At 42.2% G+C, this 13,514-nt stretch overlaps 1 protein-coding gene across 1 annotated transcript in view; it reads left to right on the plus strand.

Annotated features, from left to right (window-relative positions):
- The first annotated feature begins 6,653 nt into the window (after nt 1-6,653).
- The window catches only part of SMYD1 (SET and MYND domain containing 1), a 42,098-nt gene continuing 35,237 nt past the window's right edge, over nt 6,654-13,514 (plus strand). The window contains exon 1 of the mRNA XM_029938531.1: nt 6,654-6,836. Within this exon, the coding sequence (XP_029794391.1) occupies nt 6,700-6,836 (137 nt within the window). The 5' untranslated portion in view covers nt 6,654-6,699. The remainder of the gene's footprint in view (nt 6,837-13,514) is intronic.

The following is a 13,514-nucleotide window of genomic DNA, read 5'->3' on the forward strand; positions in this document are numbered from 1 at the left end:
GTTTATACTTATGAGATGCTGCTGCTTTTTTAATAGAGGGTTTGATAATACCCACTTCGAAAGGTATTGTGGAAAAACATACGAGGTAATGTTAAACACACTTTCAGACATTTAAACATTTATTGTTAGAAAACTTGCAAATGTATATGAAACAGTGGGTCACAGGGGCAGTGGTCTGGTGCTAGAATGGTGAACAGAAGTATAATATGTGTTCTTCTGTTGCTACAGTACCCAACCCCTTGTAGTTGTCTTTACCTCCACATCTCTGCTTGTGTGGCAGTGTCCTTGGGGCTGAAATGGTCTTCTCCAGTTCTGGTTCTCTCCCTCCCTTCTTATCTTTGTCAGCTACTTCTCTGAAGCCTTCCCTGACTCCTCTGGCTGCCCTGGATAGCCTTTCCCCTCCCTTCCTATATCTCTCTCACCATCTTTACATGCTCTTCCATAATCTTTTCTAAATGGTCAGTGTCTTAAAAGTTTTTTGTTGTTTTTGTTTTTGTTTTGACAGAGACAGAGACAGACAGAGACAGAGCATGAGCAGGGGAGGGGCAGAGAGAAAGGGAGACACAGAATCTGAAACAGGCTCCAGAGTCTGAGCTGTCAGCACAGAGCCTGATGCAGGGCTTGAACGCACAAACCATGAGATCATGACCTGAGCCGAAGTCAGATGCTTAACCCACTGAGTCACCCAGGCGCCCCAATGGTCAGTGTCTTAAAGACAGGGTCTGCATTTTATTCATCTTTGTATCTGGCCACTGAGCACAGTGCTGATAAATGTGCTGATAAGTGCACGTGGAATGGGTGGACTTAGGAATTCTTGGGAAGAAAGCAATTTGCAGCCAAGGATTTCTTGAAGCCAAAAGAAAAGAGTTGGAAGGAAGCTATGTTATTAGGAACACAGAGGCCAGAAAATTTGAAGGTTTTTTTCTGGAGGCTTTTTAATTTTTTTTAATTTTAGAGAGAGGGAGGGAGAGAGTTGGGAAGAGGGGCAGAGGGAGACGGGTAGAGGGAGAGAGAGAATCTTAAGCAGGCTGCACACTTAGTATGGAGCCTGATGTGAGGCTGGATCTCATGACCCTGTGATCATGACCTGAGCCAAAATCAAGAGTCAGATGCTCAACCAACTGAGCCACAAAACTGCCCCAAGAGAGTCTGAAGTTTTGGCAATGATGTGGTTCTACAGGATATAATGGACTATTAAAGAGGAGACCTGCCCCTGTCTCATGCTGGAATGTGAGAGCTACATGTATGCAAGAACTTTTTCTTTGAATCTGTCACCCCTAGGGATTATAAAATGAATGACTGAATCAGCCAGTGAATTCACCTGAAGGTAGTGAGCAGCCCCTCGCTTATTTAACATTGCCAGGCTTTAAGCCGTTACTAGTTTAAAGCAGACATTTGCAAACATTGTCTGTAAAAGGCCAGATAGTAAATATTTTCAGCTTTGTGGGCCATATGGTCTTTGTTGCAAGTATTCAGCTCTGCTGTTACAGTGTGAAAGCAGCCGTAGAAAATTAAACCTTTACCGATTCCTATAAATACCAACAGAATAGTATGACTGTTTGGGTTTTTTTTCTTAAGTAGGCCCCATGCTCAATGTGGAGCTAGAACTCACTAACCCGAGATCAAAAGTCCCATGGTCCACCAACTGAGCCAGCCAGATGCCCCTAAAATGGGTGATTTTTAGTAAAATTTATTCATGGTCACTGAAACTCAACTTTCATGTAATTTTCATGTGTCACAACATATTCTTTTGACTTTCCCCCCTTAACTATTAAAGAGGGTACAAACCATGCTTAGTTCATGGCTTCAAAAAAAACTTGTTGACCCCAGGTGGAAATGAACCTTATTTCGAGGTACAAAGGAGATGCAATCCAGTGATAAGGACTGTTCGTTTACTCAAAAAATCTTGCAGTTCTCTTGATCTACCACTAGATGGCAGTCCCTTGTAAGTGTGTGGCCCAGCCCGGGAGTCTTTCCAATAGAAGGGATGATTGGAATTTTTTCACCGAAGATAAGCCACTGCTTTGTTAATGCAGGCATACAAACTGTCCCAGGGTTTCAAAAACCATTCTTCTGGGTTTCATTTATGTCTCCACTTTCACACTTATTTGTACATATTTCCTCTATTGCAGCATATCAAACTGAAGGGAACGCAATCACTCTCAAGTCCTCTGAGATTATTTGCTCAAAGGCTCAGGAGGACCATACTGTGAATACAGGCTATGGCTAAAGATTTGGGGGCTGCAACTTGGAATCTGGGAACAGATGCCACCTGAGATGCAGGTTAATGAGTGGAGCTTATATTAAGAGAAGCCCAAGTGCTAATACTTAAAATAAAAAAATAGCCCCCATTCGTGGCCTCTTCATGTCACTTTTTTCTACCCTTAAGGTGCACGACTGGGAGCCCAACATTACCCTGGCCCAGCATCTTCTGCAATAATTTCCTCACACCTTTCTTAGGGTATGGGAGTACTTGGTAGCCATAGTGACAGTCTCGGCATATGTGTGCGGCCTGAGGTGCCAGGGAAATTCAGCCAAAATGGAGGTGCATAGAACCATTGTGATTATTCCTGTCATCCTCTGGTCTGAAATCTCCCAGCTTAGATCTGTCTTCTAGAGACTAGGAGTCCCCTGGCTTGAGCTGTCCCATTTTTCTCTCTCTCTCACCACCCTTCTTTATCCAGCCACACAAAAGAAAGAGACTGGATGGCTATTAAAATTAACAATGGAAAAAGTCTTCATCTTCCTGGAGCAGAAAAGGGCTTGACAGAGACAGGACTCGGGGATGTGAGGGCGATCTGGCTGCAACATCTGTCACCCCATTGATCGCCAGGGTTGATTCGGCTGATCTGGCTGGCTAGGCGGGTGTCCCCTTCCTCCCTCACCGCTCTACGTACGTCCCTCCCGAAGCTGCGCGCTCCGTCGAAGAGGACGATCATCCCCGATAGAGGAGGACCGTTCTTCGGTCAAGGGTATACGAGTAGCTGCGCTCCCCTGCTAGAAGCTCCAAACAAGCTCTCAAGGTCCATTTGTAGGAGAACATAGGGTAGTCAAGCTTCCAAGACTCCAGACCCATCCAAATGAGGCGCTGCACATGGCAGTCTGCCTTTCTTTAAAAAAAAAAAAAAAAAGAAAGAAACAGGACTCGGAAAGTCTGTGAAGCTCAAGTCTGTGACCCTAGCCACCACGCCACACTGTCACATGGTTATGTCCACTCTGGCCCCTGGTTGGATCTCTCAGCAAGCATAGAATAAATGTGTTTCTTCCATACCTTGATGTACGATGTTGAAGAGAGATCTGAGGTTCTTCCTGAATCTTTTCTGCTAAACATCTCCGGCAGGGCAGTAAGAAATCTTACCAAAACTCTAGATGGGGTTTCCCTGATGATGAAGACCAGAAGCTCTCATGAAGGCCGTTTCCACCACTTAGGGGGCATTTTAGAGTCATTTTTAGTATATCCTAAAATTTCCAGGAAGGCAACCTCTTGCTAACTGAAAGATTGTGCTTTCTTTCATTCAGAACTTGACTAAGAGTCATTCACTGTTTCAGAAAATCGTGTCTCAGACAAGAGTGACCTGTGTGATAGTCATGTCCCCAAAATCAATCTACATTTCCAGCTCTCAGTCTCACAGTGATTCTACTTGAAGGTACAAACATATGACCACTTTATCATGTTTTCTAGTGTAGCTGTGCCTGAACATATGCCTAAGTGAGCTCACTGACATATTTAATTGAGCATGAATATATATTATATTATTATAGGCTAACTTTCACTTAATTTCTCCCTTATTAGGTTAGGTAAATGTTTTAGTCCATTTGGGCTACAATAACAAAATACGACAGAGTGGGTACCTTATAAACAATAGAAATTCATGTCTTACAGTTCTGGAAGCTGGAAGTTAGAGATCAGGACATCAGCAGGGTTGGGTGAAGATTCTCTTCTAGGTCTTTCATAGTCTTCACATAACAAAGGGCCTACGGATCTCTCTGAAGCCTCTTATTCATCAGGGCTTCACATTTCATGATTTTTAAGCACCTCCTAAATGCCATACCTACTAATACCATTATCTTAGAGCCGGAGGACTTCCGTATTTTGAAATTTGGGTTGGGGGCAGAGGGGAGTGTGTTACACAAACATTCAAGCTGCAATATTTAGTAATTTATATTTTTCGGTATAAAAGCTGGTAAATTATGTATCACATTTCATTTCAGAGTAGCAAAAGAGATGTTACAAAATATTTACTAGAATGCAAAACTATTGTATTTTATATATTCATTTCCTGTTTTTGCCATAGCAAATTACTTAGTAGCTTAAAATAACAAGTTTGCTCTCTTACAGTTTGGTGGTCAAAAGCCAGAAGTTGGGTTCACTGGGCTTAAATTGAGGTGTCGTCATGGCTGTTCTCCCTCTGGGTGTCTGAGGGGGTGAAACTGTTCCCTTGCCTTTCCAGTTTCTAGAGACTGCCTGCATTTCTTGGCTCGTGACCCATCCCTCATCGTCAAAGCCACCCATACAGTATCTTCAAATGTCTCCCTGACTCTGACCTTCTTGCTTCCATTGTTCCATCTCCTTCTCTGATTCTGACCCTCTGCCGTCCTCCTGTAAGGATTCTTGTGGTTCCATGGGGCCCTACCGGACAATCCAGGCTAATTGCCCTCTCTCAAGATCCTTAACTACACTTGCAAAGTTTTTTTTGTCATGTAACGTAACATATTCCCAGGTCTGGAGGGGGGAGGCTTTATTCTATTGACCACACTTAATTTTTTATTTTTAAAGTTTTTTTTTAATGCTTATTTATTTATTTTGAGAGAGAAAGAGAGACAGAGAATATCAATACCAAGCAGATTCCATGCTCAGCATGGAGCCCGAGGTGGGGCTTGAACTCACAAACCATGAGATAATGACCTGGGTCAAAACCAAGAGTCAGACACTTAACCAACTTAGCCACCCAGGTGCCCCCTATTGACCACACTTTAATATAATACTTGTTGAGGTTGAGACTCACAGATACACCTAAAGCCTGGGGCTTGATGCTCGTTCTCGTTCTGTCTTGGGGCAGCTAGATTTCTTTCTTGACCTTGGTTTGGGCTGAACCTGTTCTGGGGTATAGTGTCTAGAGAACAATCTACTCCCTTCCTGAGGGGAGCTCCGAATTGCCAGGCGTTGGGGGTCCAGGTAGTTAATTGAAGTCAACCTGGGTTGAAGGGCTCTTTTTAATTTTTTTTTTTTAAACCATTGGGCGTATGTGAGGTTTACTCTTTGGGGCATCCAGCCTTATTTAATTTATTATTTTAAAAAATTATTTTCGTGTCTTTGAAGTACCATTGGCATACAGTGTTATATTAGTTTCAGGCGTACTACGTAGTGATTTGACAACCTGTATGTTATGCTGTGCTCACAAGTGTCACGTCCATCTGTCACCGTATGACACTGTTACAGTACCATTGGCTCTATTCCCTATGCCTTATCTTTCGTCCCTGTGACTCATTCATCCCATACTGGACCTGTATCTCCCTCTCCCCTTTTGCCCGTGCCCCAACCCCTCTCTCCTCTGGCAGCCACTAGTTTGCTCTCTATATTTGTGAGTCTGTTTCAGCTTCGTTGGTTTTATTTTTCAGATCCACATGTAAGTGAAATCATGTGGTATTTGTCTTTTCAACTTTGGTAAGAGCTGTCTGGCCATTAAGAAGAGTGGCATTTAGGGGCACCTGACAGGCTCAGTCTGTAAAACAAGTGACTTTTGATCTAGGGGTTGTGAGTTCAAGCCCTATGGGTGTAGAGTTTACTTAAAAAAAGAAAACAAGAGTGGCATTTAGGTCAATGGACATTTTAGAATTTTCCCTCCAATGTCCTTATTCCTGGGAACGAAGAAAGACAGAACACTTTGGTGTTTTCCTGGCAGCAGACCATGTTTAAGGGAGATTTGATTAAAAGATAGAAATGAGGGTTTTCATTTTCAAGGCCTGTCTCCTAATACAGCCTGCGTCCAGCAGCTCTGCATCATCACGGAGCTCCCAGACTCCGAGCCCTGCGTGGGGGTGCTGTGGGAGCCCCGGGCCATACTGGAGAAGGGGGATGCCACTTGGAGCCTAAATAGTACTGTTCAGTATGTGTGAAGGGGGTCAGTTCGGCATCTGCTGTATTCTGCAAGCAGTCACCCTGCGGGGGTGGGGAAGCAAGGGGCCCATCTCACTTGAGAAAGTATGAGCCTGACAACTGAAGGTTCCCAGAGCAGCAAGCGTCACCTCTTCTCTCGGACCATTTCAGCTGTCTGCTTGGGATTGACAGAGGCATCTGGCTGCTAAAAATACCCCACTGACCAAGTGTTCCCTATTCCAGCTGAAGCGGAGCACGACCGCCCTCCAGGACTGAGCTGCTTCTTGCATAGGAACTTTGCAGAAGTTTTCAGGCCCAATTCAAGAGGCGCACCAGCCTGTGGTCATTTCTGGTTTTTGTCAGCTTTGCTGGTGATGAACATGACCCTTCTTGGATCACTGTTCTCTTGCCTGGTCTGTTCCCACCTCCAGGAAGGTGGCAGAGGGGGAGGTGAGGGCCCCGAGGCTGAGAGGGGGTAGGGAAGGGGAGGTGCTTGTCCATTTATAGGCTTGCTCTTTGGGATGCTGAAGGTGCTGAAATAGCAATGACAGGGGACTTGGCTCCCTGTTACATATCTGCCGAGCTGCCTGAAAGACTCTGAAATGACAATAGGGAGCATGGAGAACGTGGAGGTCTTCACTTCTGAGGGCAAAGGCAGGGGTCTGAAGGCCACTAAGGAGTTCTGGGCTGCGGACGTCATCTTTGCTGAGCGGGCTTACTCCGCAGTGGTTTTTGACAGGTATGCAGTGTGGGGTGTTGCTTTCTTTTCTCTATTGGTTTGGTCGGTGCCAAACTCTAAAACACTTTGTTCTCAAAGTCATCAGAGTTTGGTCGGTGCCAAACTCTAAAACACTGCTCTCAGGGGATGGACCTCGAGGGTGTGATGCTAAGCGAAATAAGTAAGGTGGAGAGAGATAGATACCATATGTTTGCACTCATAGGTCTAACAGGAGGAACCTAACAGAGGACCATGGGGAGAGGAAGGGGGAAAGAGAGTTGGGGAGAGTGAGGGACACAAATCATGAGAGACTATTGAATACTGAAAATGAACCATGGACTGAAGGGGGAGAGGGAAGGAGGGAAGGGGATGGTGGTCATGGTGGGGGGCACTTGTGGGGAGAAGCACTGGGTGTTATAGGGAATCCAATTTGAAAATAAACTATTAAAAATTTTTTAAAAAACAAAACAAAAAACCCCACTTTGCTCTCAAAATCATCAGGGAAAGGGATAGAATCCATTTGATCATTTTTAACAGAATGGCACCTCTGACAGCTGTTTTTCTGGAATAACTTTCTCTGCAAAGATTCATCATTAATATGATTTACTCTGGTCCCTAGGAGGGTTGTAAAGGTGAGCCTAGGCTCTAGGGCACTTTCTCATAATACCATTGAACTTGGCTGAGTGGGTGTGCTGGAGCAGACTGGAGAGGTGGGCGTGGTGCTGTAGAAATCTTTTTCTTTCTTTCTTTCTTTCTTTCTTTCTTTCTTTCTTTCTTTCTTTCTTTCTTTCTTTCTTTCTTTCTTTTTCTTTCTTTCCTTAGAGAGAGAGAGAATGAGAAGGGGAGAGGCAGAAAGAGGATCCCTAAGCAAGCTCCACACCACCAGCACAGAGCCCAACGCAGGCCTCGAACACACAACTTGTGAGATACTACCAGAGCCCAAACCAAGTCAGATGCTTAATTGACTGGGCCACCAGGGGAACCTCATAGGAAACGTTTTCTTACAAAATGCTCCATGATTGAGTATAATAAATATATTACAGCATAGAGTACTTGTTGAGACTTTAAAAAAGTAATTGTAAACCTTAAAATCCATTTACATTTGGAGCATTAGAATATCACCAGGAAGCTGAAATCCCTTCTTACCCTTCCTACCCCCAATCCTAATCTCTTCTGTCTTTCCTCAGAGGTAATACTTGTTATGATTTTCATGTGCTTCCTTCTAAAATGTTCTTGTACTAGTACATGCATATATCTGTATTTATAGAAAATGTAGCACTGTAGTTTGTCTTTTTTTTTTAAAATAGAAGTAGTATCATACTTCAGATGTCATTCTAGAACTCGCTGTTTTCACTGAACATGTTTTTGATTCCTACCCTTATGGAAACTATAAGTCTATACATAATTCTTTTAAATCCTCAAAGATCTGTTTCTTTAACCGACATGTAGATCTATCCGTGTTGATCCATAAGCAGCGTGGATGGCCAGTTACAACTGCTGTGGGTATCCTACCCAGTAAATACGTGAAAACTTACTTATCCCCTTCCCTATTGAGAGACATTCAGTGGTTTCTAGCTTTTCACAAACACAAACATTTCTGCACACAAAATCCTAGACCATGTCCACTTGCACACGTGTGTGATTATTCTCAAGGACATACGGCCAGAAGGGGAACTGTGCCAGAGTGTGCTGTTTCCATTTTTAATAGGCCTTCCGAAGTGGCTCTATTAAATTTACATTCCCATTTTCCCACAACTGTGTCTACACTTGGCCACCAGACTTTTAAATTAGTATTAAATCTTTATTAAAATTACCAAACCCTGCCTCGTGATTAAATTATGACCATGTTCCCTGTGCCTAAAGCTGGGCTGACCTGCCTGACATTGATGTGATCTGAATCAAGATAGCCTCTGATAATCTAGGCCGTGCGGTTGGCTCACTGTACAGACCATCGGGGAATGGGCACTGCTTTTCAGAGATCATTTATTAGCATTCACATCTTTGTTTCTTCCTGCCTCCCAGGGCCTGCAGGGAGAAGGCAGTGAATGGAGCATATGGCTGGCTGCCGTCTGGGGAGTATGAGTGGGTGGAGGCAACAGTTATGCCCCTTCAACAGGGTCTGTCTGTCTTTATTAATTTACTTGTAGGTGTGTCACGGCTGGAGGAGAGTGCAGTAAAGGAGTCAGCTGGGTTCAGAATTAAGACAAAAAAGCTAGAAAACAGAAACTCAGAACACTGATCTTGATGCCGTCACAGGGTTGCCACGTTGCCTTATATAGAATACCTCCATTGGTGCCTCTAGTTCCCTAAAAGCTAACATAGCCACTTAGTACCCCTTTTAAGAGTGTTTGGAGTTGAGTGGGTTTTCCTTCCATTATAAAAGTAAAACTAAGGAAGAAAAAAATGTATCTTCACACAAAGATACTAACTCTAAACATTGTTGTCTGTTTCCTTCCCACTTACTTTAAAAGGCAGGTTTCATTCCTAGGACACAGCCGGGATCTTATTACAGAAACTATGATGTCTTACATTTAATACTTCAAGTATTTCTGGGTTACTCTACTCTCTTCATGAACATAGTATTTCATGGCTGCGTGCTCTCCTACCACTTCCTTATGACTGAGGTTTACGTGATTTTCTTGCTATAAATAAATCATCATTCATTTGAAGTAATAATTACAAAACAGCATTAGGGACATTGCAGAGAGAGTGCTAACAAAATGTTATATTATTATTACAATAATAAAAATTGGGATGATTGGGGTAAACGATCTTTAAAATGACTGAAGAGAAAAATCTAAAAGAGATACTTTTAAAAAGTGATTTTTCCCAAGTGTGTCACTGAAAACATGAGGGGACTGCCCTTGGGGTATACCCGAGTAGCCTGGAAAGGCACCGAAGGAAACCTCTGCCCATCTTGGCCTCCCACTGTGGCCTCCTGGGAGACTCAGCCACTGTGCATGAGGAGCCTGAGTGGGAAGGTAGGCCTGAGAGTTACCCACAGAAGAAGCACATTCTAGTCATGCTATAGAAGAGGCATGTCCTAATCCACGTTACTGCAAGCCAAGCTTCCTGCCCTTCCTGCCCTCCAAACACAAACATGAGGAAAGACTCTATTTTTAGTTGAGCACTGTGTTTAAGAGAAAATTCAAACAATACATATGACCTATATGTACCTATGTATGTTGTGAAGCATAACAAGAAATGAACACCCACGATACCATCATCCGACTTAACTAGAGTATGCCATTATATCGTATCTTCTCTGTCTTCCCCTACACTGTCCCCAACTTGTCCCAAAAGTAACTAGTAGCCTGAATTTTATATTATTTATTCCTTTGCCTTTTGAGTAATAGCTTCACCACATGTATATATATTTTTAAACAATATATAATTTACTTTTTTAAGTTTATTTCTTTTGAGAAAGAGAGAGACCAAGTGCATGAGCAGGGGAGGGGCAGGGACAGGGGGAGAGAGAGAATTCCAAACAGGCTCCATGCTGTTAGTGCAGAGCCTGATGTAGGGCTCAAGCCCACAAACCATGAGATCATGACCTGAGTCAAAGTCAACAGTCAAATGCTTAACTGACTGAGCCAATTTTATTAGAATTTTAAAATTCTAGAGAATTTTTAATGACTACATAGTATTACTTTTGACTGTTACATATCAGATTAGCAAGTGCCATATTTTGGATGGCAAAGTTATTTCCTACTTTTCATAATAGATCTCCCTGTACATCTCTGATTATTTATTAAAGATAAACTCCTAGAAGTGTACATTTTGGAGTGAAAAGATGGTTTTAAGGCTTTTACTATAGATTTCCAAATCACCCCACCAAAGAGGGCTATACCAGTTTTTTTCCATGAATGTTATAACACTGGCCTCCTTATCCAGGCACTGGCTAACACAGAAAACTTTTACTTTTGTATTTTCCAACTTCACCTATAAAAACCTATCTTAGTATTATTTTGTTTTGAATTTTTTTATTATTATGGAGGTGTAAGATTTTAAAAAATATGTTTATTGATCATTACATCTTTCTTCTGTGATTTTCTATTTTCTATTGATGCCCTCATTTAAAAATTTTATGTGTAGCTCATTTGTTACTCTTTAATGTTTAGAACTTCTAAATTGTTTGAATTCTTATGAATCATTTTGGTTTATTAGCCCTTTTGATTTCAACTCTTTTCTAGTCCTCAGTTACTTTTGACTTTCTTTAATTTTTCATGTCTTTTATTTAAAAAACTATTCATTTTTCTTTTTAAAAATGTTTTTATTTGCTTTTGAGAGAGAGAGAGAGAGAGAGAGAGAGAGAGAGAGAGAGAGAAGAGAGCACAAGCAGAGGAGGGGCAGAGAGAGAGGGAGACACAGAATCCAAAACGGGTTCCAGGCTCTGAGCTAGCTGTCAGCACAGAGCCCGACATGGGGCTCGAACTCACAAGCTGTAAGATCATGACCTGAGCCGAAGTTGGACACTTAACTGAGCCACCCAGGCACCCCTTCATTTTTCTTATATATATTAAAATTATGTTTAAGCTTTAAGTTTCTTTTTTTTTTTTAGTTTATTTTTATTCCAGTTACTTATTGTCATTGCATTCGTTCACTTTCATTTTTTAGCTTATTTAATTCCTTTTATGTCAAGGGGAACGAGAAGAAAACTTGTTTTAGCCTTAAGAGTGACTCAGGCCTTCAGCAAGATCCAGTCCTTATCTTTTCACTGCTTGGTCTTAGAAGGACCCTTCTAGTTCTCTGAAGTAGAACCTTCATATTTTCCAAACTATAAAATCAGTGGGCTAGCCCGGTGAACCTACAGACTGAGGTCCATGGAGTACCACTTATCACACTATGAATAAAATTCCATCATCACCATCACCATCACCATCTTCAAACAAAACCCACAAACACATAGATTCATGGCCGGTCTAAAATGGAATCAGATTTGACCAGGATAGGAATTTGGAGCATATTTCACAACAATATTGGAGAACCCCTTCTCCTGAAAGCCCTCTACAAATAATGAACTGTCATTTGCAAGACAGAGGGTTCTAAACTTTATTTTTTTAATTGACAGAAGGGTGAGAAGCAAGCACTTTGAGCAGAAGTTTGAGTCCTACTTCTGGTAAAAATGGGTGGTGGGGGAAGTGTTAGTTAGAGCTCAAGACATTTAAGAATTAGGTAGGCCCTGGACACCTTTACCTTTAGAGGTTCCACCTCATACTATGTCAAAAGATAGTCTTTGCATAGACTATAATTAAATAGATTTTTTATAACTTTGTTATTGCAATTGTTATTAATTTCCATTTTGCATTTTTTGTTTCTGTTTTAAGAAAATTTGGGGACTATTCAAAGGTATGTTGAACCTTTTTCTGGGTCACCTGCAAATTTTAGGTCTTTGACACTGAGCCTCTATTGCTTACTGGGAGTCCAGGGCTACCAGTGCTGTCTGGAGACAGAAAGGCTATTTCCAAGGTTGTGGAGTTCCTGGTAGGAACCTGGCAGAGATGATGTCCATGGGGAGTTGGGCAAGAGAGGGGAATTGGGTCATTTGACCCTGAAGATCTTTTCTAGCATGAGATTCTATCGGTTGCATGATTTCTTCACATTGAAGGACTTTGGTGAAACAATGGAGAGGTTCTGGGCTAATACAGAAATGGAGCTTGTTCTGATTATTTTTTGTTTTAGCATTAAACACAAGACATGGCATGGGAATGGTGCTCGTGAGCAGTTCTAGGAGCCAAAAATACTATTTGATGGTTCCTTTTTAATGGTCCCAGACATTATGAATTTAGAGTGCATCTAGGCTTTGGTCCATGGATCCTTAGCTAAGGAGAGACTTACATTTGGAAGATCAAAGTTTATATGGATGTGCATCTGTGCTTTTTATTTCTGGGTAGAAAGTCTAGAACTTTCATCACTTTCAAAATCACTTTCAACCCAGAAGAGGGTTGAGACCCATGGGATATATTCATTCCTCTCTTACGGATCAGGAAGCTGAGGCTTAGTGAGGTGACAGGCCATCCCAGGTCATACATGGATGGAGAAGCCATAGGGCAGAACTAAGATTCTTGGGATCTTGTCCAGTTATCACTGCCCCCCACCCCATTGCTGACTTAATTTCTTCTTTCCTTGTCAGTCCAGTTAATAATATTTAGTCTTGGGGAGCCTGGGTGGCTCAGTCGGTTGAGCGTCCAACTTCGGCTCAGGTCATGATCTCACAGTTCATGGGTTCGAGCCCCGTGTTGGGCTCTGAGCTGGCAGCTCAGTCTGGAGCCTGCTTCTGATTCTATGTCCCTCTCTCTCTGCCCCTCCCCTACTCATGATCTGTCTCTCTCTGTCTCTCAAAAGTAAATAAATGTTTAAGAAAATAAAAAAAAAATTTAGTCTTAATAAAGGAAATGGCACTTGTCCACCAATTTCAGAGCAATCAAAATCTGCTTCTGGGATCTGAGAATGGTTAGATCCAGAGACTCATAGGTAAAAACCAGGAATATACATGTGATTACACAGGGGGAAAAGTGCTTTTAATAACAAACCAATGTACTAGTTTCCTACCATTGCTGTAATTACCACAAAGTTTAGTAGCCTAATGCAAATTTATTGTCTCACACTTTTGAAGGTCAGAGATCTAAAATGGGTCCATCACGCTATGTTTCTTAGGCTTTTGTAGTTTCTACAGGCTGCCTGCATTCCTGGGCTTCA

This window comes from Suricata suricatta, chromosome 4, assembly GCF_006229205.1.
Source record: "Suricata suricatta isolate VVHF042 chromosome 4, meerkat_22Aug2017_6uvM2_HiC, whole genome shotgun sequence".
Taxonomy (NCBI): Eukaryota; Metazoa; Chordata; class Mammalia; order Carnivora; family Herpestidae; genus Suricata; species Suricata suricatta.